We start from the raw sequence: 23,213 nt of genomic DNA, 5'->3' as shown, positions 1-23,213 counted from the left end.
TCCTGAGGCTCTTGTACTTTCTTCCTGATGCCAGCAGAGAGAAGAAAGTATGTCCTGGGTGGTGCGGGGCGGGGCGGGGCGGGGGGGGGTGGTCTCTGACGATGGATGTGGAACTGTTTCAAGTAGATGTGCTCAATGGTTGGGAGGGCTTTACCTGTGATAGACTGGGCCATATTCACTACTTTTTGTAGAATTTTCCATTTAAGGGCAGTGGTGTTTCTACACTAGGCTGTGACACAGCAAGTCTCATTCACTGAGACGTTGGGGTTCTCCATTTCTTTCTAAAACACAGATCCATTGAGTTACCCTCTAAAATGCATTCTTTCCCTGTCTGGTGGAACTTGTGTTTACCCTGAACAACATATGATTTGATTTCTCCCAATTTTTACAAATGGACGATGTTGCTATGGGCACTCAGATATACCTGGTCACACCTGCTTTTTATTGGGTATACAGAATAGGTTTGGGATGGATTTTATCGCAAATCTATTCTGGCACCCCCGCCCCCCCAACTTCCCCTACACTGATAACTGCATTGGGTGCTGCATCCTACACAGGTACAGAACTTGCCAATTTCATTAGCTTTCTTACTAACTTCCATGCTGCTCAATTTTACTTAAAATAATTTTAGACACCTCTCTCCCCTTCCTTGATCTACTTCCATCACTGGACCAATCTGTTGATATTCACTACAAACCCACAGCCTTCCATAACTCTTCCAAGTTCAACTTGTGATCAACTTTACACATGCCTACTTAATTGGTTGAAGCTGTTGCTCAGGAGAAGTCATATCGAGGTGGAACCACACGCTATTGGTTTAGTTCACCATATCTATAACCACAGTGGTGCTTGGTGCAGAGACCAAGACAAGCAACAATCTATTCTGCAGTCATTCCAAATGATACTGATTAATTAATTCCAGCCTGGAAACTGGCTTTGCCTGGCCTGTGTTTCAGACAATGACTCACTTCAAAGGTTAAGATACACAACTGCCGATGTGGAAGAACTCTTAAAAAGTATGTAAGTTTTTACTGCATAGTAACATGAATAAGAAACGTCCGGGCTACGGATGTACATTTTTTGATAAAAATCCAAACAAAATCATATAAATAAATCTATTTTTTTATATATAAAAGAAAATCAGCCAATTTCTACCCCTTCCCCCACCAGCGCCCTGTGCTTCCTTTCCCATATGTACATTACTTGCTGAGTCTTAGTCCAACTTTTCTCCTACGGGGCTCATCCACAAACGTGGAAAATTACTAGAGAAGATCAAGCTGTTGAAATCCTGTAAAGATTTTTTCTTTACTATGTTATGGCCAACTCTTCATGTTGTTGAAACTGATGGAGATGTAAAAATGGAAATCCTCAAAGAAAAATAATGGACAGCAGTGCAAGAGTTGTAGTTTCTGTAATAAGGGTTTGAAGAGTGTTTCTGCTCTTGTACATCATTTACAATGCAGGACATTATTCAAACAGTTTGTTCCAAGCTGACAATCCATTGCTCTCATTCCCCAATGTCAGTCTCTGTTAAATGCCCCTTTGACTTTTTTTATTTTGCAATTAATCTACTCTAAGGAGTAATTTGCAGCTGCTGATAGCCTACCTGTACAGCTTTGGGTTGACAGAGAAAATTGGAGCATCCAGAAGAAATCTAAGCTGTCATGTACAGAGTTTAGTCAAAATGCATTAAAAAGAATCTGCTCAATATTTGTTAAATATTCTGATCAATTGAAAAACATTACAGTATAGATCAGTGGCATTCGGGCCAAGGTCATCATATTTAGATCCATAGTGCAAAATTTACTATCTAGACATATAGAGATTTACAATTCTTTACCTCTACCCCCCTCCCAACCCCCAAATGGTCTCCCATTATCAGCTCTGGTCTAAGACTTCTCCAATAATGCAACAACCTTTTCCCTGTTTCCTAAATGGTCTTTTGTTGCAGATTCAATTTCAGGACACAAGTTTCATTAGCAAGGCCAGCATTTATAACCCATCCCCAACTACCATTATAAAGATGCTGGTGAGCCACCTTTTTGAACCACAGTGATCATTTTGGTACTTTCTGTGCTTGTACATAACTATCATGATAAAAATGAGGGGATTGCTGGGTCATCTCACAGGGTATTTAAGAGTTGGCACAAAGGTTTGGCACTGGTCACGCAATCCACAAGAGGGAGGGTTGGCAGATTTCTTGCTGAAGGTTGTGAACCAGACGAATTTTTATCTCAGTAAAAATGAGGGTTTTTTTTTGCATTTACCAAGACTTCATATGCTCCAAATGCCAGTTCATTAATTGCATTTAATTTCAAAGCTACTGTAGAGGGTTTTGAAGTTGGGTCTCTGAATTACTAAGTCTTTAACACATGAAATTACGGATGAATCCTATGTACTTAATGCTTCCTTCAGACATGTTTTCTGTAAAGCGACATTGAAAACTAAAATATTTTACAATATAAAAGGCACAAATTCATATCCCGTCTTTAGCATCCCTGGGATAGGAGTGAATTTATGGGTTTCAATGACTTGTTGAATACTACTCATTAAGTACCAAGCGTAATAAAAGATAGCATCAATGAACATCACCCATTCTACTTCTTTTTAATTGAGAGACAAAGGGAATTTTTTGTTTAACAATTGAACACCAATCATGATTTCTAAGTTCATATCACTACGATTTTGTGATAAGTCCAAGCTATATCCCAGCATTTCACAACCAAACACACACATAATGCTGGAGGAACTCAGCAGGCCAGGCAGCATTTATGGAAAAGAATACAGTTGACATTTCGGGCTGAGATCCTTCAGTAGGTCTCTTGTTTCACAACTAATTATTCCAATGGTAATTAGTTCTCATTTATTATTAACAAAACTATCGATTGCAATTTTTCATAGATAAATGAACACATGCCAAAATCCTGAAATATAATAAAGAAGAATTTAATTTGTTCACTCAATATTCAGTGGCATTGATCACAAGACTTCATATGAGTCTGGTTTTCATTTTATTTTGGAGCTATGCCAATTTTGTGGAAACAGTCCATTAGCCTTGTTTTGTACTTTAGTATGCCTATATTAGAAGCATTGCACCTTTTTATTTCTATATGCTGATCAGAAATTTACAGCTATTGGCTCTCTCACACTGACGTAGTATATTGAACAATTCAACCGTTTCTAAAATTTGGCTTCTCCCTTCTATCTTCTAATCAATGCATTGACAGCATCAGTCCACTCAACTCTCTTGTCTTTGGCTCACCATAATCAGCACCAAGTATGGTCAACTAATAGTTACAAAATAGTTACAAAAGCTAGTCTGTTGAAAGCATAACAGTATCTTTTCCCCTCAAATGTTAAGTTTACATCAGTATTGTGCATCTCTTTTTTATCCTGCAGCTACTTATTACAATTTCAAAATTCCAAAAAGTATAAAAAATAAATTTGCAGTTGTTTAACATTAAGATCATAATCTCAATGAATTATGTTCAAAAAGTCATCTTTTAAAAACTTGGTATGAATGTTAGCAAATGTTAAAACATCCCTAGATACAGTAGATTATTTAATTAAATATTCAAGCTGGGAATGATCTGATAGCTCAACATTATTTCGCTGAAGAACACTTTTAAAAAATTTGACATTGACAGTATATTTACCTGGTATCAAATGCCTGATTACCTAGCATGGAATAATGCTTAAATATGATCCTACAAATCATTTTGTTATACAAGTACAAATTAGTTCCACACAAAATTATTCTTACAAGACCTCTTCGAAGCATGGAAAGAGAAATATCTATCAAGTCCTGAAACCAGATATTAGCCTATTTTTGTGAATAATGATTGGATGAAGTGAGAAATGTAAACTTCACAATTAACATTCTTTAAAAAAATTGGATTACTCTGTTGAGTGTTTTAGGAAATGCCTATGAAATGAGAAATAGCTAAGATTCCCATGGAAACTGTAGAAATGGTCAACATCTAATAAATAGTCATTATAGAGAAGCAGACGTTTGTGATATTGGAATGTTTAAAGTTAAATGTGGGAGTTACACTAACACTGTCCAAGGCACTGCTCACACTTAAATGTGAATGTAAAATTCTTATTTCATGATGGCATCAGCACACTGGACAATATTCCAAGGGGCCAAATCCAACAATTATTAGAGTTAACAAAAACCCAAAAAGTTCAAACACAACTTGTGACAACAGGATAAAATATCTCTTTGGAAACCCGCAACATTCCAATAATATATTAATCAAATATCGATGTTACTGTATCCAGAATATCAATACCCTGGCCCACCAAATCTGCACCAGCCACCAAGCATATGTTGACAAAGGGCCTGCACCTGTACTAGATCTATGATTCTTCAGATGAAGCAAGATAAAATGGCACCCAGCCGAAGGGATATTAACATAATTCAATCACAAACAAGAGAAAACCTGCAGATGCTGGAAATCCAAGCAACACACTCAAAATGCTGGAGGAACTCAGCAGGCCAGGGAGCAACAATGGAAAAAGAGTACCCATTTCCATAGATGCTGGTTGGCTGGCCTGCTGAGTTCCTCCAGCATCTTGTGCACGCTGCTTGACATAATCCAATTTCCATTTTAAAAGATATTCATTGCTTACATTTGTGAATATTTTACATAAACACCGCAACATATGAAATTCTGAATGCACAGACATCAGAGCACTGGAGTGCAGTTTAAGATGAGCTTCACAACAGCTCAAGTTTATATTGCCAGATCCTATTATGATACAGACATAAGAAATTGTAATGAGAAAATAACGCAAATGTAACAGTAAGCACATTCAGATGATGAATTTTTATGTAAGTGGACAAGTACTTGACTCCATTTGCTTCATTCGTGAGTAAATCAGATATTTACAAAAGAATATAGCAACACAGAAACTGGGGATGCAACTGAATTCCACAGGCGCAAAAAGCAGCCATTTCCAAATGATAACCAACAGAGGCATGTGCAAAAAGAGAATGAACTATTTAAATTTTTAAAAAAGGAATGGAGCAAATCCAACAAGAGACCTGTATTCTAAATAAGAGGAGCACTCTATAGTTAATTGCCAAAAAAAGCTGTAGTTCAACATCAGTACTAATGTAGGTATTCTTGACTAAAATTTGAACTTTTACATTTTTAATGCAACTTTTTTTTTTAAATCAATGGATACCTTCACTAAAATATGCAGTAACTCCCGCCCCCCCCCCCGAGTTCTTGTCCTATCATAAATGGCAGAGCAGCTGAAGATAGTTGGGCTCAGGGAAGCACCTCCAGGTACTCTCACTACAAGTTACTTGCCCTAAAATAATAACCATAATCTGATTCACTCATGACTCCGATTCCCAGAGTTCCCACTCCTGCCCAAAAATCTCTACTGCCTTGAATTTTACTAAGATCCCTTGAGGCCACATGCATCAAAATCCATCATCTCATATATTTAGTTTCAACTCATGCCTGGAATTCATTCATTATCAGGTTTAAAGAAGAAATCAGTTCCAATTTGTTGAACACATTAAATGTGAGAGATTCCCTGGAAACTTACAGATCTCTTGATATTTAGCTAATTAGACCAAAGAGCTGATTAGTGAGTTCAGGAAGAGGAAACCAGAGGTCCACGAGCCAGTCCTCATCAGGGGATCAGAGTTGGAGACAGTCAGCAACTTTAAATTCCACAATGTTATCATTTCAAAGGATCTGTCCTGTGTCCAGCACGTAAGTGCCATTACGAAGAAAGCATGGCACTGCCTCTACTTTCTTAAGAGTTTGCAAAGATTTGGCATGTCATCTAAAACTTTGACAAACATGCATAGATGCAGAATGAAGAGTATATTGACTCTATATTCAACAGACAATAGGTGCAGGAGTAGGCCATTTGGCCCTTCGAGCCAGCACCGCCATTCACTGTGATCATGGCTGATCATCCACAATCAGTAACCAGTTCCTGCCTTATCCCCATAACCTTTGATTCCACTATCTTTAAGAGCTCTACCCATCTCTTTCTTGAAAGCATCCAGAGACCTGGCCTCCACAGCCTTCTGGGCAGAGCATTCCATATATCCACCACTCTCTGGGTGAAAAAGTTTTTCCTCAAATCCGTTCTAAGTGGCCTACCCCTTATTCTTAAACTGTGGCCTCTGGTTCTGGACTCACCCATCAGTGGGAACATGCTTGCTGCGTCCAGCGTGTCCAATCGCTTACAATAATCTTATACATTTCAATAAGATCCCCTCTCAGCCTTCTAAATTCCAGAGTATACAATCCCAGTCTCTCCAATCTTTCGACATATGACAGTCCCGCCATCCCGGGAATTAACCTTATGAACCTACGCTGCACTCCCTCAATAGCAAGAATGTCCTTCCTCAAATTTGGAGACCAAAACTGCACACAGTACTCCAGGTGTGCTCTCACCAGGGCCCTGTACAGCTGCAGGAGGACCTCTTTGCTCTTGTACTCAATTCCCCTTGTTATGAAGGCCAGCATGCCATTAGCTTTCTTCACTGCCTGCTGTACTTGCATGCTTGCTTTCAGTGACTGATGTACAAGAACACCTAGATCTCGTTGTACTTCCCCTTTTCCTAACTTGACTCCAGTTAGATAATAATCTGCCTTCCTGTTTTTACCACCAAAGTGGATAACTGCACATTTATCCACATTAAACTGCATCTGCCATGCATATGCCCACTCACCCAGCCTGTCCAAGTAACCCTGCATTCTCATAACGTCCTCCTCACATTTCACACTGTCACCCAGCTTTGTGTCATCGGCAAATTTGCTAATGTTACTTTTAATTCCCTCATCTAAATCATTAATATATATTGTAAACAGCTGCAGTCCCAGCACTGAACCCTGCAGTACCCCACCAGTCACTGTCTGCCATTCCAAAAGGGACCCATTAATCGCTACTCTTTGTTTTCTGTCAGCCAGCCAATTTTCAATCCATATCAGTACTCTGTCCCCAATACCATGTGCCCTAATTTTGCCCACTAATCTCCTATGTGGGACTTTATCAAAGGCTCATTGCATCATAGCCTGCTATGGAAACAACAATGCTCTTGAATAGAAAAGCCCACAAAAAAAGTGGATACAGGCCAGTCTATCATGAGTAAAGCCTTCCCACAGCACACCTACATGAGTGCTGTCGCAGGAAAGCATAATCCATCAACAGGGACACCCCCCCCCACCCCACTCCCCACCACTGAGGGCATGCTCTCTTCTCGCTGCTGCCATCAGGAAGATAGTACAGGATCCTCTGGACCTGCAGCACCAGGTTCAAGAACAGTTATTACCCCGCTAAGATAAAACTTTTGAATCAGAACGGACAACTTCACTCACCCCATCAAACAATTCCTCCAACCTATGAACTCACTTTCATGGGCTCCTCTTATCATGTTCTCCATATTTATTGCTTCGTTCCTTATTGTTATTTTCATTTTTTTTAATTATTCTTTTTGCATTTGGACTGTTTGTTGTTTGTTTTGCAGATTGGCTGTTTGTCCTGTTGCGTGCGGTCTTTCATTGATTCTATTGTACTTCTTATATTTACTGTGATTGCCCACATGAAAATGAATCTCGGGGTTGTATATGGTGACATATATATACTTTGACAATATATTTACTTTGAATTTTTGCTGAGATAAGAAACAAGATTGATATAACATTGACATTAAAAATCTATACTAAAACATATAGGAAATTAAACATATATTTCACTGAAGTTCAAGTTTCCTGGCTGCAAATATTTTTAAAAAGCTGTATTTTATCATCTTTAATCTGTATAAAAAGATGAAAGCTGATACTGCTGTAATCAACCATAGTCTTACCTTGAGTTCAGCCACTTGTGAAGAAATGTGCCACATCAGGCTTTCACTGAGAAACTTCATTCCATATGGACCCAAAAGTTCAGAAAGAGCTCTCATTTCTGTGGGAAAATATGCAAGATATGTTAGTCCATATACCATTACACACGCACAAGTCTAACATCGAACTAATAATCATTCTGTCAAAAGCTGTCTGCAGTAATGAAGTTTATGCATACAAGGGAATGATAAATATATTTAAACTCAAATAATAATATTTTTGCTTTTGGAAAAACTAAGTCAAACAAATTACAGAACACATAGAATAGAATTCCAGTACAAATCAATGACTTTAAATAGCTTTCTACTGCTTAGTACCATCCAGGAAATTTGCACTCAAACAGAAATTTTAGACACTGGAGTACCAAGTCCAACAAGAGACAGCAAAAAACACTGGAGCACTAGTACCAGAATAGATTAGAAACTAGAATGTGGTATGGTAATATTTTGGATGAATTGATGCTGACGGACCAGAAGCTGAAAGGAAACCCTTGGATACACAGCAACCATGAGTATACAAATGATCAGATACGCAATACTTAGACTATGAGAGCATATCCAGAGCTGGGTAACAGAAATCCTGGGATGAATTAACCATGGCTGAAGGCACATTGTACATTTCTATCATCTACAGCAGGCGTGATGCAAAGTTTATAATGTGGCACTTTCTAGTTAATTCTTGGTTTTTAGAGCAGTAACAGAAAGGGAGACATTCAAAGAGAGTTGACAAGAAAAGTAAGGCACTAATTTAAGACATGACAAATTAGGGATATCCAAGAGGGTAGAGAAGCTAAAGATGGACCAGTTTGAATATAAAAAGACCCACAATTCATTTAATAATAATAGGCATCCGTTAGTCTCGTGAGACCATGAATTTAGAAGGTTTCCAGGGCGCAGGCCTGGGCAAGGTTGTATGGAAGACTGGCAGTTGCCCATGCTGCAAGTCTCCCCTCTCCACGCCACCGATGTTGTCCAAAGGAAGGGCACTAGGGCTGATACAGCTTAGCACCGGTGTCGTCGCAGAGCGATGTGTGGTTAAGTGCCTTGTTCAAGGACACAACACACAGCCTCAGCTGAGGCTCGAACTAACGACCTTCAGATCACCAGACCGACACCTTAACCACTTGGCCACACACCAACACAGAATTCATTTGGTATTAAAAAAGGTAATAACTTATAATGAATTAAAATGGAGGACCAGAATGGAAGATGTGTACAGTTCACTGGGAATTGAAGTAGGAAATGGAATTTACAGGCACAAAATTACCTCAAACAAGGCACTGAACAGAAATGAGCAGAAGTTTACAGATTCAAGATTAATACAGGGAGGTGTTACATGGAGGCAAGAGAAATGGCTGAAAAATAATCTGAAGCTTAATAGCAGAGGATGAATTGAGATAGTTGGTAAATGAATTGAGATCTTTAATAGGTGCACAAGAGGCTGGGAATATTTTTACTCCATAGAGTTAGAGGGCAATAGTCAATGGGTATATTAAAGAAATAACATAAGGCATAGAGATAGCAAAAGCTAAATCAATTACGTTTGTATTTTATTCTTCACCACAGAAGTGAATGATTTTTCCCTTTAAAATTCGCAAGCTATTCAAAAATTTAACTTGGCCATTTTTGAAGACAATCTAATTGCACTGTATCAGAGTTACACCAAGGCCTTAATACTAATCAACTGAAAATCTATAATTTGTCTGGCAAATTAAGTTCAGATGTAGTTTTATGGAACAGAACTTTCAAAATTTTAGTTCTGCACATTAGCCAGAAATTGATTTTATGGGGTTTTTTGCTTATAAAATAATCCTTGCATACCAAAGAGCTATAACCACTTAACTTTATGACTCAGCTGAGGCAGCATGTAAAGGTTTTGCTCCTGTTGATTATTATTAGACACAAGTCAGTCCCTTTGGATACAAGTCAGAGATGGTGTGAAATAAAATCTGGTCACAATGCTATTTCATGAATGTTATTTACCAGAAGTATAAACATGGTCTTGATTATGTCTGCAGTGAAAGTATGCAGTTACATTCATGATTGGTAATTTAAATGCAGTGAAGAAACAGACACCTTTTTTTTTAAGAAAAGCCATCCGCATGTGCCAGAGAACACTGGCAACCATCAGCATTTTTGGAAGAAAATGTTTACGGACAAATGCTTTCCAGTCAGTTGAACAGTTTATTTATGAAAAAGGCATGTGTCTAATCCAAAAGACATGATTCTTATATTATAGTTCAAGACGACAGTACATTTTGGACCACTGAATAAATGTTTTTTTAAAATCAGTATACCAGCTTAAAGATGTATTCAGGAGTATCCCAACGATTACAGCGTGGAAGGAGGCCATTTAGCCCATCAAGTATTTTAGAGCAATCCAACTGATTTCATCCTCTCCCAACTGACCTACAAATACTTTAACTGAACCTGCCTACAGTTCTACCCCAACTGTGCATTCAGTACTTCAGCCACTCACTTAAAATACATTTATTTTCATGTCACTTTTGGTTCTTCACTAATCACCTTCATTCTATCCGCTGGTACCTGACATTTCAACCAATGGTAAGTTTTTTTTAAATCTCCATTGTCTTTACCCAATATAATTTAATATACCTCTATAAATATGGATCTAGTGGTTTCCCGATGTACATGATGAATAAACTCTTCTTGGGCTTACAGCTGGGTACAAGTATCGATTTTAACCAAGGTTTCTATGACAAACTCTGCCATCTTCATCAGGGATGATGCCTGGGCATGTCTAGTCCAGTAGTTATTTATGCCCCTGTCATCCATCCCTCCTCATTGGTTAGTCCTCATCCAATCAGATTTCCTTAAAAGAGCTGATGGAAAAGCCAGGAAACCTAACCACAAGGAGGAACCCATCACTACTGCCTGTCTTCCGTACATTTCCACGGTTTCTGAAAGCATCACCAAGATCCTGAAAAAATACTGGATTAATACCACCCAAAAACCTGTAAGGAAGCTTATGCAGGTCAAAGATGACCGGTGACTCAGGGAGGCTGCCATTTACACGATTTCCATGGTGGACACCTGCATCAAGAAGCAGGTTACCCAGAGAAATCAGTGGTAGCAGAACACTGCACTTGCAGTGGCCATAGGATTGACTTCGATGGCACAAAACTACTCTTCTGCGCCAATGGCTTTTGGGACCGCCTGGTGAAGGAAGCCATTGAAATAAAACTAGAGGAAATTAATTTTAACTAAGACGGTGGTCTCGCTCTAAGTAAGAACTGGAATTCGATTGTGAACAAAGTAGGACAGCCGAAACTTGATTGGATAAGGACAAACCACTTAGGAGGGATGGATGACAGGGGTATAAATACCACCGGGCTAGACATGCCTAGACATCGTCCTTGATGAAGATGGTTGAGTTTGTCATCGAAACACCAGTTAAAATCGATGCCTGTACCTGGCTGGAACCCCGAGAAGAGTTTACTCCTCTATAAGTATGTTCATACCTCTTCTCATCTCTGAAGTAATTTTAGGCCACAAGACCATACAACATAGGAGCAGAATTAGGCCATTCAGCCCATCAAGTCTGCTCTGCCATTCAATCATGCCTGATTTATTTCCCCTCTAAACCCTATTCTCCCGCTTACTCCTCATAACCTTTGATGTTCTTACTAATTAGGAACCTATCAACCTCTGCTTTGAATATACCCAATAACTAGGCCTTCACAGCCATCTGTGGTGATGAATACCATAGATTCATGACCCTCTGGCTAAAGAAATTCCACCTTATCTCATTTCACAAGGGACATATTTGCATTTGGAGGTAGTGCCCTTCGGTCCGAGACACTCCTACTATTGAAACCATCCTCTCCATGTCCACTTTAGCTAGGCCTTTCAATATTGGGTTAGTTTCAATGAGATACACTTCATTCTTTAAGACTTCAGTGAGTACAGGCTCAGGGCCATCAAACATCTCTCCCATGTTAACCCTTTCTTTTCCAAGATGATTCTCATAAACCTCCTACAGACTCTCTCCAATGACATATCAGATATGAGCCTAGGACTGCTCACAATACTCCAGAAGTGGTCTGATCAAAGCCTTGTACAGCCACAGCATTACCTCCTTGTTTTTATATTCTAGTACTCTTGAAATGAATGCTAGTATTGCATTTTCCTTCCTTATTACTGCTACAAGTTAACCTTTAGGGACTCCTACACCAGGTCTCCCACGTTTTTGCACCTCTGATTTATGAATTTGCTGTTCAATAAACAGTCTACACCTTTTTTCCTTCTACCAAAGTACATGACCATACACTTCCGTGCACTATATTCCATCTGTCACTTCTTTGTCCATTCTCCCAATCAGTCTGAGTCCTTCTGCAGACATCCTATTTCCTCAACACTACCTGCCCCTCCACCCATCTTCACATCATCTGCAAACCAGGCAACAAAGCCATCAGTTCCATCATCCAGATCATTAACATATAATGCAAAAAGTAATGGATCCAACGCAAACCCCTGTTGAAAACCAGTATTCTCCAGCAGCCAACCAGAAAAGGCCCCCTTTATTCCCACTCTTTGTCTTCTGCCACAGCCAATCTTCTGTTCATGTTACTATCTTTCCACGCAGTTTTATAATACCTTCCCTCGTTTAACAGCCTCACGTGCAGCACCTTGTCAAAGGCCTTTTAAAATCCAAGTAAACAACATCCACTGGCTCTCCTTTGTCTATACTGCCTGCTATTTCCTCAAAGAATTCCAACAGATTTGTCAGGGAAAAAAATGCTGACTTCGGTCTATTTTATTGTGTGCCTCCAAGTACCCCGAAACCTCATCCTTAATCATGGACTCCATATTCTTGCCAACCACTGAAGATAGGCTAACTGGCCTGTAATTTCCTATCTTTTATCTCCCTCCCTTCTTAAAGAGTGGAGGGACATTTTGCATCATGCATTGGTGGGTAACTGAATGCTGAAGTTAAATATAATTTAGATTAATTGAGCAATCTAGATTAATCTGAATCCAGATTAATTGAATAGTCCACAACATAACTTAAATTACATTATAAACTCAGATAATAGAGCTAATACCACTATAAGTATTTTATTCGAAATGGGTGTGACTGATCGAAGAGTATTCCAGGTAATGCAATTTAATATCATTGCATCTCTGGCTTGTAACTAAATTTATACTTCCTATGGAATTAAGATCTTTCAGCAAATAGATTGTTTTAAAGCTTTAGGGAACACAGATGTGTGAAGCTTTTTTTCTGCAGAGTACATTGGATACTGACAAATTTAAAATTTGTGACAATTAATGAAATGAAATCTATGTTTGAATATCTTCAACATGTGTATGATGAGATAATTGAAGTTTAAAGATACATGCTCAATAGTAATTTCACAAGAACATATCTGCGTGATTCACACACTTTTTCTGAATAGTGATATAATTACATTAGTATACTTCTGCAGAAAAGGACTCACTTCTAACTGCGATCCTTAAACTACTTAAGTAAATTCACTAAGTATACATTTTAGGCTAACACTGTTAGATTGGCTAAACAAGCAGATTTGTTTTAGGCTTGCCCTAGAATTGTGCCAAATTAAAGGTTTCCAAACATCACTGGAGATAATCTGAAAGAAGCAGGGTTTAGAAAAATAGTATCCATGGAACTAGAGCCAAAAAGGGTTCATTCCTTCATCAGAGGAAGGGAGAAAACTGAAAAGGAAGACAAAGAGTTAAATCCTTTCAATTTTCAATCGTTTCTATTGAAAAATATTTGAATTCACCAAATGAACATGCAATGTGTCATTTCACATGAGTGGTTTCTTGGCAGTAGATAGGTCTCTGATTTCTGCTATTACTAGTTAGAAACAGACAGAACATCGAGGCAAATAAGGTCATGGAGAACCAGAGGCAAGTGGTGGGTTAACAGAACTGTCTGGACATGCAAGTGTCCAAATGGCTTCATGAGATTAAATGACCATCAGAAAGATCAAGGATATTCAATGGGGAGTATTTTTGAGTTTCTTTACCAGAGATGTCTGAATATTCTTCTGCATTAAATGTCAGTTCACTCTCAGTGGGCAGATTGACAAACGCCTTCATAGCTGGAAAGTATGCAATGTGCCCATTGCTCACTTGTCGCAGAAGAGTTTCCAGATACCTGTGTAAATGTAAATAAGGTTGCTCATAAACACAAATAACATCACATAAGCCAATTCTCATAATTTGAAAATACATAGTTTCAATACTTACCAATTAGTGTATAAACTGGTTATGGTAGGTTCACCATGACTATCTAAATGCTGTGTCTGCTGAAGAAGGACATTGTTGAAAACTCTGGTAATATCAATCTGCACATAATTTTCTATGGATTGAAGTACAGTCATGTAAGCTTTCACACTTGTCAGAAGCTCAGAAGGCTTAGCAATCTCTTGTGTAGCTTGATTGTACATTGTCATTCCCACAATTGACCTGAAATTGAAATCTAAATTAGCATATTTTAAAGTTGAACTATTGCATTTATGTACAATGACATGATAAAACATACTTGCATGACTCAACTTCCCTCAAAATTATGGATACAAAGCCAACTTAAGTGTCAGCACTACATAAAGGAAAACAAAGGTGGTCACCAGTGACCATTGTTTTTGACTTTTATAACCTTAATTTTAAAGATACTGGAAGTTCTGCAATTGTTTTATATTCTTAGTTAAATTCTTGATGATGACACAAATGATCAGGAGCAAGGTCCATCGGATCAGACAGGTTTTATTTTTAGATTGATTACAAGTAACTATACTAGTACAATAAATGTACTTTGAGAAATAACTCAGATAGAACTATTTCTAATCTTAAGTAGAGCTAATATACCCATATACCCATACAGGTCAAAAATGGTTGAGGAAAAAGTGAGGAAAGAAAATAACTAACACACCAAAGGTTTTATCTGTTTGACAGTTCATAAATAAAATATGAAGTTATTTCAGTTGACAACAGCATCTTTGATTGAGTCAGTGTTAAGTTACAGTTTAAATTTTCTATTTTGCCTTTTTACATAAAAACCTAAAAACAGCTGGATGGTGAAATACTTGGATATTTTATTGAACTACATTTTTGCAGAGGGGTTGGGATAGGGGAGAAACCATTTGTGAAACAATTTCTTTTCTATAGCAGTAATTCTTCAATTTAATACAGTTCCACGACATCAGGCATTGCTCTCAAATGGTTATTTATGTAAAGGTCTAGACATTATTAGCCCCGTCAGAGGGAACAATGCAGGAAACCCAATATACCTGCTGCCTTGAATTTTCAGCACTGATTCCTTGATAATCAGAAAACCAGTTAATATTGCTCATCACAGTTTAAGAGGCTACAACACCCTTTCACTAACTGTTATCAGCTAACTCGGCACAGAACAGGAAATGAATCCACAATGTTCACAGAGCTGTACGAATTTAATTTTATCAATCACCAGGGCTATTAGAGCATGGTAGGAATGGTCCCCTTTATATAGAATACCCTCCTAATTTCTCTTTCCAGAAAAACCCCAGAACAGTTTTTTTTAAACTAACTATAGTTCTCTAATTACTTTAACTACTAAATCTCTAATTCTTGTATCTTTATTGTGGGGAAATTACCAAGGATTTGAATGCACCCTCTACAGCTGAAATGAAGGGGTTTGAAACTGGGTACTACCTCTCCACTACATACAAATGAGTTCTTCATGATTTTTGCCTCGACTTGAAAAGTGGATTTTCTTTTGCATTATTAGCCTTTTCAAATGGTTACCTTTAAATATCCTACAATTCCGTGCACAATATTTCTTTCACCATTGTAAAAAAATTCTTACTTAGTGAAGCGGATTTCCAGATGCGAAGTAAGATATTCTCGAGGTGTAAAAGTATGCTCCCAAACTACTAAATTAGGAACATAATTGATAGAGAAACAAAGCTCAGAGAGAGCAGTGTGCAGTTTATCCAAACTGAAAAACAAAATTTTTAAAAAGTGAGGAAGACAATTACAATACCACTTTGCTCATTTGCTGCATAGCGAATTCCAAAAATCTTAAAGCAGCTCAAAATTATTTTAAGTGCATTATATAAACACACGCACATCTATTTTAAGCTTAGTTATAATACCACAGTACTGGTTACTCCTGACCCAATTCATCAATATTAATTTAGAATAAGCCAAATTCATTTTACTTTCATGTCGCTCCAGTTTTTCTTATTAAAATATTCTCTTTTCCTAATATTTAAATTAAGTTCATTCTGATTTACTTTGAAACTTTGTCCCCCCTCTCAAGCTTACACAACACAATCACAATACATTGATCAGATTAAGCTTGTTAAAATCAAAGAAAATGTTCACGATAGGTAAATTAAGTAGTACTTTATGGTCGCTTAATTTCCTAAATGAAGGCAGCTACTCACGATATTGGTAAGTGAGAGGTAACATCAAATTTCAATAAGGAATTAATACAAATTGTAAGGAAATTTAATACAAGAAATCAATCTTGGAAGTGTTATCTCTTCACAAGTTTATTTTCAAACCTTGATCTTAGAAAAGGAAAAAAAAACATGATCATAACAGAAATGAGTTGAAGACTGCTCACTTGGTAACCAGTAGCCTGTTCTTTCTCATGCTCTCTACTCCAGGTTTCTCCCTTTCAGGCTCCCCTTTCTTTCCAGTTTGCTTTTTGGACTTTTTATTCACTGCTTGACTGATGGTCTTGGCACAATGCTTTGGCAATAACTGTAGAACAAAAAGTGTAATCCTTAAAGCAGCTTGAGACAAACATGTTCCAACTGCCACCATCGGCAAATTAATGGAAGCTTAATCCCACCAAGTACATATGACTTTTAAAAAAAGTTGTGAAATTTTTGATTTAACAGATGCAATTTTTTCCATCTTGTATAACATTCTGTTTGTTCTCTGTTGGATGAATGAAAAGCTACTGTATACGCAAGTAGCGAACTATTAGGTAGTTCTTCAAAACATTTTTTCCTGAAACTAGCTACACATTTCCTAAATAAACTTTAGATATTATACTGTGACTGCTTTCAGTTTTTATGAAAACAAAGTTTTAGGCAAACTGAGTTGCTCTTTATGTAACATACAAAACCTATACAGCTTAGCATTAAATGCACAATATGTACATTTTGTGTACAACTTTTTTCTTCCATATCAGCAAGTAAAATGTTATGATATGCAAAGGAGGTTCATGGTCCTTCACTATTTCTCTTTTGAATCTTCCCGATTCATTTTACTGCACAATTTCTCCACTTCAACTCACTTCTTTTCTGCCAGTTTAGGAATATTCATGATCAGCAAGAGAACCCTACTAAGTAACTTCGTATGGTCAGGCAGCATCTAGGGATGGGAATAAACAATCGATGTTTCAGGCAGAGACTGTTCATCAGGATCCTGATGAAGGGTCTCAGCCTGACACGTCAGCTGTTTATTCCCATCCATAGATGCTACCAGACCTGCTGAGCTCCTCCACCTCATCGTGTGTATTGCTCTAGATTTCCAGCATCTGCAGTACCTCACGTCTAACCGCGTACTTTACCGGCAAGAAACAAAACCAGTTCTCACAAAATTAAATTTAAAAATGGAGAACAAAGTGATCTATAGGTTCTTTATATTTTCATATTTTATAATACTTCCCACAAGCTACAATGTGCAGCAATCATCTCCCCAGGTCAGAAAGTTAATATTTTGATAGACAAAGAGAACAGAGAATCTTCTACACAAGAGGGAAGTCGTTTCATACTGTCTACTTGGCAGGTGTATATTAGAACATACTCTAGTTTTTAACACCTTCATGTTTTTAGCAGTCTCTTTCAAATGATTTTCAGCAATAACTGCACTAGTCTTGATGTAGCCTCAAACAGGATGTTGGAAATCCAAGCAACACACACAAAATACTGGAACTCAGCAGGCCAGGCAGCATCTCTGGAAAAGAGTACAGTCAACGTTTCAGGCTGAGACCCTTCATCAGGACTGGAAAATAAGATGAAGAGTCAGAGTTAGAAAGTGGGGAGAGGGAAGGAAGAACCACAAGGTGATAGGTGAAAATGGGAAGGGGGAAGTGGTGAAGTAAAGTGCTGGGAAATTGATTGGTGAAAGAGATACAGGGCTGGAGAAGTGGTAATCTGCTAGGAGGGGACAGAAGGCCATGGAAGAAAGAAAAGGGGGATGAGCACCAGTGGGAGGTGATTGGCATGTAAGGAGTTAAGCTGAGAGAAGATAATGGGAATGGGAGATGTTGGGGGTGGAGAAGCAGTATTACCGGAAGTTTAAGAAACTGATATTCATGCCATCAGGTTGTGAGCTACCCAGACGGAATATAAGGTGTTGCTCCTCCAAGCTGAGTGTAGCCTCATCGCAACAGTAGAGGCTGTGGATTGTAATGTTGGAATGGGAATGGTAAGTGGAATTAAACTGGGTGGGCACTGGGAAATCCTGCTTTTTTCTGGTGGATGGCAGAAGGTGCTTGGCGAAGCGGTCTCCCAATCTGCGTCGGGCACAGCGATATACAGGAGGCCACACCAGGAGAACTGGGATACAGTAAATCACCCCAACAGGAAGGACTGTTGCCTCTCCTGGAAGAACTGTTTGTGGCCCTGAATGGTAGTGAGGGCGGTGGTGTAGGGGCAGGTGTAACACTTGTTTCGTTTGCAAGGGAAAGCGCCAGGAGGGAAATCAGTGGGGAGCGATGAATGGACAAGGGAGTCGCATAGGGAGTTATCCCTGCAGTTGAGGGCAGGAGAGACAGAAGGGGAGGGAAAGATGTTCTGGGTGATGGGATATTGCTGGAGATGGCAGAATTTATGAAGAATTATGTGCTGGATGCCAAGGCTGGTGGGGTGGCAGCTGGGAACAAGAGGCATGAGAGAGAGATAAATTTGAGGGCGGGTAGAAGTTGGAGGCAAGTTTAGTGAAGTTGACGAGCTCCGCAGGGGTGCAGGAAGCACCACCAATGCAGTCAATTTAGTGTATCAGAGTGCTGAGCTATCTAAATATTTTAGTCTATTCAAGTAGTTAGTCTGCTGAAGCTGTGCTCTTAGTATTCCATGTGTCCCAGCCAATAAATCCTGCAAAAGTGTAGTTAGATTACAACTGATATCCCCTAAACAGGTGACTCCATGTTACAGGGAGTGTTATGATTTCCTAGAAAAAACATTCTATATGTTTTCTGTAATGTGAGGCCACATATCTATGTGTGCATCAAGAAATACGTGTTGAAAAAGATTATCACCTGCCAGGTTTTTAACTTCACTCTTTCCTTCCACTGCTTCTTATATACTAGTTATCTCGCCTTTTTCATCTCGGCCCAGGTGAAGGGTTTTGATTGCAAACATTGACTGTCTTTTGCCCTCCACAGATGCTACCTCCAGCACCTTTGTGTATTTCTTAATAAACAATCTCAGAATTAATGAGAAAAAAAAGTGAATGAGAGTTTTAATCATATTTTAGAATTTTTTTGGTTAGTGGTTTACTGATTCTATAGTGCAAATTTCCATTACTCAAACAGTTTTTAGGTTCGCCCATGTCCCATCTATCCCTTCCCAAGCCTCTGACTTGTTTGTTCACTGTGGCAGTTCTGATGAAGTATTTGAAACACTGATCATTTCTCTTGTTAAGATGCTACTTGACTTGCTATGTTTCCAACAATTACTACTTTTTACACAGGCACTTAAAAAATGGATCTATTATAATATAAAAGGCTTCTTTCCCTATTCATGACAAGCAAAAAAAAACGACGAGAAGGAAATTTAGTCCAGCACTGAAACTGAGCAGTAATAAAACTGCATTGTAGCACCTCACAGATGTGACATCTTCCCCAGTCTTCTCAAAGTTGCTTTTATAAACAATTGATTTGACATACGAATAGGAACAATGAAACAATTTCAAATCAAAAGACACGTCACTCAGTTCACTATTTGTGATCTATGGATCATGTCTCCAACTTACCTGATCAACTAGCTTTCTAATAAATGTTTGACAAGGCAATCAGCAGGGAAATAGTCATGTGACAAGATTAACAACCAGCCTAATGAACATAGTAGTATATACAGTATATCAGAGAAAGCAAATTTGGCATTGTTTCTTTAAAAGATGATTTAGCTGCTGACGAAGCACTCCATTTACAAGTAGCAGATATTCAACCACAAGTCTCTTTGTCGCAGTTCCAGCTGTTTCAAAATCTTTCCACTTTTCTTGAATGTTTGTTTTACCACTTCTCCAATTTTCACATACTCTCCTGACATGAAATATACTCTTTTATTGTGAACCATTTTTAATCCTGGAACTTCCTACCTAACAAGAGGACTCTACTAGGACAGCAGCAGTTCAAAGACATATAAATGTAGATCATTTATCCCTCATCCATCACTGCTGTTAAATTTATGATTAACAAAGAAGGGCATCTAGGTCTCTTTCAGCACCAAAACTTTTCAGTCTCACGCTATTTTAGAACTGTTCTTTTAATTTCTTATACCTAAGGTTTTCCACATTATATACCATTTGCACATTCTCACTTATTCACTGAGCCCATCTATATAACACCGATGATCTATGCTCTGGTTCAGAGTTTTAATGAACAGTTGAGGCTCCAGAACTAATCACAGTGGCCCTGCATTGGTTAGAGTTGCCAAATTCAAGGTGACTTGCTTACTCCTAATGTTTTTGTTAACAAATCTTAAATCCGTATCAGTTTAATACAACCACTCTTTTTTATTATTTAATAACCTCATGGCATTATGTCAAACCCATTCCAAGAAGCTTAGCAATTTCTTAAAAGATAATTAGGATTGAGCAGTAAATGCTAGTCTAGCCTCTGAAACCTATGTCAAGTACTCACAGATCATGTTAAAATGATTGCAACATAGCATTTTGCTTTGCTCATAGACTACAGACTTGTCCTGGTGATATCACACCACCCCAGGTGTCATTAAATGCCTGAGGTCAAATCAGTGCTTGGCTAAAAAAAAAATTCCTATTACTGATATGCTTGTAAATGTCTGAAATGTTCAAAACGAGAGTTTTTGTTTAAGTACAACATATTCATCAGCAAGACTTTTGTCTGGACCGAGGAAATATACTGGCCAGGATAAAAGCAACACCCAGTTCTTCTCTGAAAAAGAATGTTTAATAATATTTCCTGCTATTCAAACGAAAATAAAACTTCAGTTTAATGCTTCACCCATCAAGACTGTGGCTCAGATAATATCATGCACTCTTAAAACACAGGAAGCACCAGCTAAATTACTTGTAGATCCTGAACATACAATTTTTGATTCAAGTATAAAACTACTGGTCAACCAAACTTTAGGCATAGAAGAAAAAAAAACTGAGACTTTATTCTAGTATGGCCTATTTCTTGAACTTTTAAGTCCCAAGAATGAGAGCTTACAAATGCACTTTCATTTTAGTTGGCATGTTAAAGCATTATATTTTATATCTGATATGAATGATTAATTCAGAACTGGCCTTTCAAAAGATGCTAACTGTGGTGCTGTGAACAAGCCACATACAATGTTGTTGCATGTTTAAAAGATTTACAGCCCATTCATATTGGCCATCAGATTGAACATATCAGTCTGAACACAGATGCAGAAGCCATATCTTACACAAGCACTTTTTTTTAGGTCTAAGATGCACTATCTGACCCAGTAGTTTGGTCATCCATCACCAGATTTGACTGGATCTGCATTATTGGGCATCTCTCTCTACAACAAAATAGCCCAGTAATTCAGGGTTATCATGGAGAATGAAGTTAATTCACTGTGACTATTCTCCACTATCAGACATCTCTTAAGGTCCCTCACTTCAAAATGTAGGCAACATATGGACACCTCTTCCACTGAGACTGAACCCCTTTAATCTGCAGTTCAGATCTTTGGCCATTTCCCTTTGCTTTTTCAGTCTGAGCCATGAATCAAGCATGTTGGTCTTGACAATAACGCCCCTCTAAGATGACCACAGTTCACAAATAAATTGATGACCAAGTTCTGCTGACCAGATAATGATAACGGACATTATACTTCCTTCCCATCCCTTTCAAGACCACCTTCCTCCCAAAGGGCTCCACCAATCCTTCTTCCATTTCTTTTCCCTCTTCAAAGAGAAAGATCTTTTTAATCTCTCAAATGCACATTACAGTTTTTTTGCAATATTCAATTTTAATCTTTCAAACCAGAGAGCCAGCCCTGCCATAGCTCTATCAAGTAAAGTCACATATGGCATCCACATAACCTATGGTTTCTAGTTCTCTTTATGGCTGTTGAAAGACAACAGACTTCTGTTAAACCTAGCCTCTTGTCACTGGGTTCCATTCTAATCTCCCTCTCAAACTCAGTATCTTGAATCCTATCCTTTTCTGTCCAGAGATGATGTGGCAAGGATAGATGTACACTACTGTTACAAAAGGAGTTCTTGGATTTTAAGCCAGCAACAATAAAGGAAGAGTTAAATATGCGCAAGTCAGGATGCTGTGTAGTTTGAAGGGGAAATTGTGTAAGCTGTTCCATGTGCTGACTGTCCTTCTTCACCTAAAGCAAATGCATGAGGCCTCCTGTTAACTATTTAGTCATCCACTACTATTCAGGATTGGGTACAGCATGACAGTACAGCTTTGGAACAACAGGATCTCTTAGTACCACCAATTGTTCAGCATGTACAGAAAATGCTTCAATTGTATCTTTAGGTACATCTGAAGCTGTCCCTGACATGCCCCTCTTGACTCTTCACTTAACCAGGATTAGTCTCCTTGCTTGAAAACTATCAGCAATGCTTAGTCAGAAAATAACAGTTGTCCTTATTCAGTAGGAAGTAGTACTACAGCATATTCTTGTTCATTGCCCATCTCAATTTGCTCCTTACAAAAGAAGAAACAAATTACCAAATGGGGAGAGGAACATTTCTGTTTAACAACCTCTCGTTAAACTTCTCAAGCTTCCACCCAGATACAACTATTGATTATAACTGACGATTCAATGATAAACTCTGCCATCTTCTTCATTGATAACCTTTGGGTATACAGTCCGGTGACATTTATATTCCTGTTGTCCATCCCTCTCAATTGGCTAGTCCTCATCCAATCAGGTTTCTGCTCTCCCACCTGTTTACAATCAAATTCTAGTTCTCACATAGAGCACAACCTTTGTCTTTGTTAAAATTCTTTTCCTCTAGTGTTATTTCACTGGCTTCCTTTACCAAGCGGTCTCAAAAGTCACTGGTGCAGCACAGTAGTTTTGCGCCATAGTCAATTCTACGGCCATTGCAAATGTAATGTTCTGCTACCGCTGATTTCTCCAGGTAACCCAAATGGATACACCTCCTG

At 38.3% G+C, this 23,213-nt stretch overlaps 1 protein-coding gene across 4 annotated transcripts in view; it reads right to left on the bottom strand.

Annotated features, from left to right (window-relative positions):
• Positions 1 to 23,213, bottom strand: part of nckap1 (NCK-associated protein 1) — a 157,955-nt gene that overhangs the window by 52,917 nt on the left and 81,825 nt on the right. For all 4 annotated transcript variants that reach the window (XM_063052029.1, XM_063052030.1, XM_063052031.1 and 1 more), the window contains 5 exons: positions 16,479 to 16,618; positions 15,714 to 15,845; positions 14,117 to 14,335; positions 13,894 to 14,024; positions 7,844 to 7,941 (listed from right to left, as the gene is read on the bottom strand). In XM_063052029.1, the coding sequence (XP_062908099.1) occupies positions 7,844 to 7,941; positions 13,894 to 14,024; positions 14,117 to 14,335; positions 15,714 to 15,845; positions 16,479 to 16,618 (720 nt within the window). The remainder of the gene's footprint in view (positions 1 to 7,843; positions 7,942 to 13,893; positions 14,025 to 14,116; positions 14,336 to 15,713; positions 15,846 to 16,478; positions 16,619 to 23,213) is intronic.

This window comes from Mobula hypostoma, chromosome 6 (genome assembly GCF_963921235.1).
Source record: "Mobula hypostoma chromosome 6, sMobHyp1.1, whole genome shotgun sequence".
In the NCBI taxonomy this organism is placed as follows: Eukaryota; Metazoa; Chordata; class Chondrichthyes; order Myliobatiformes; family Myliobatidae; genus Mobula; species Mobula hypostoma.
This window is presented reverse-complemented; position numbering and strand designations above follow the sequence as displayed.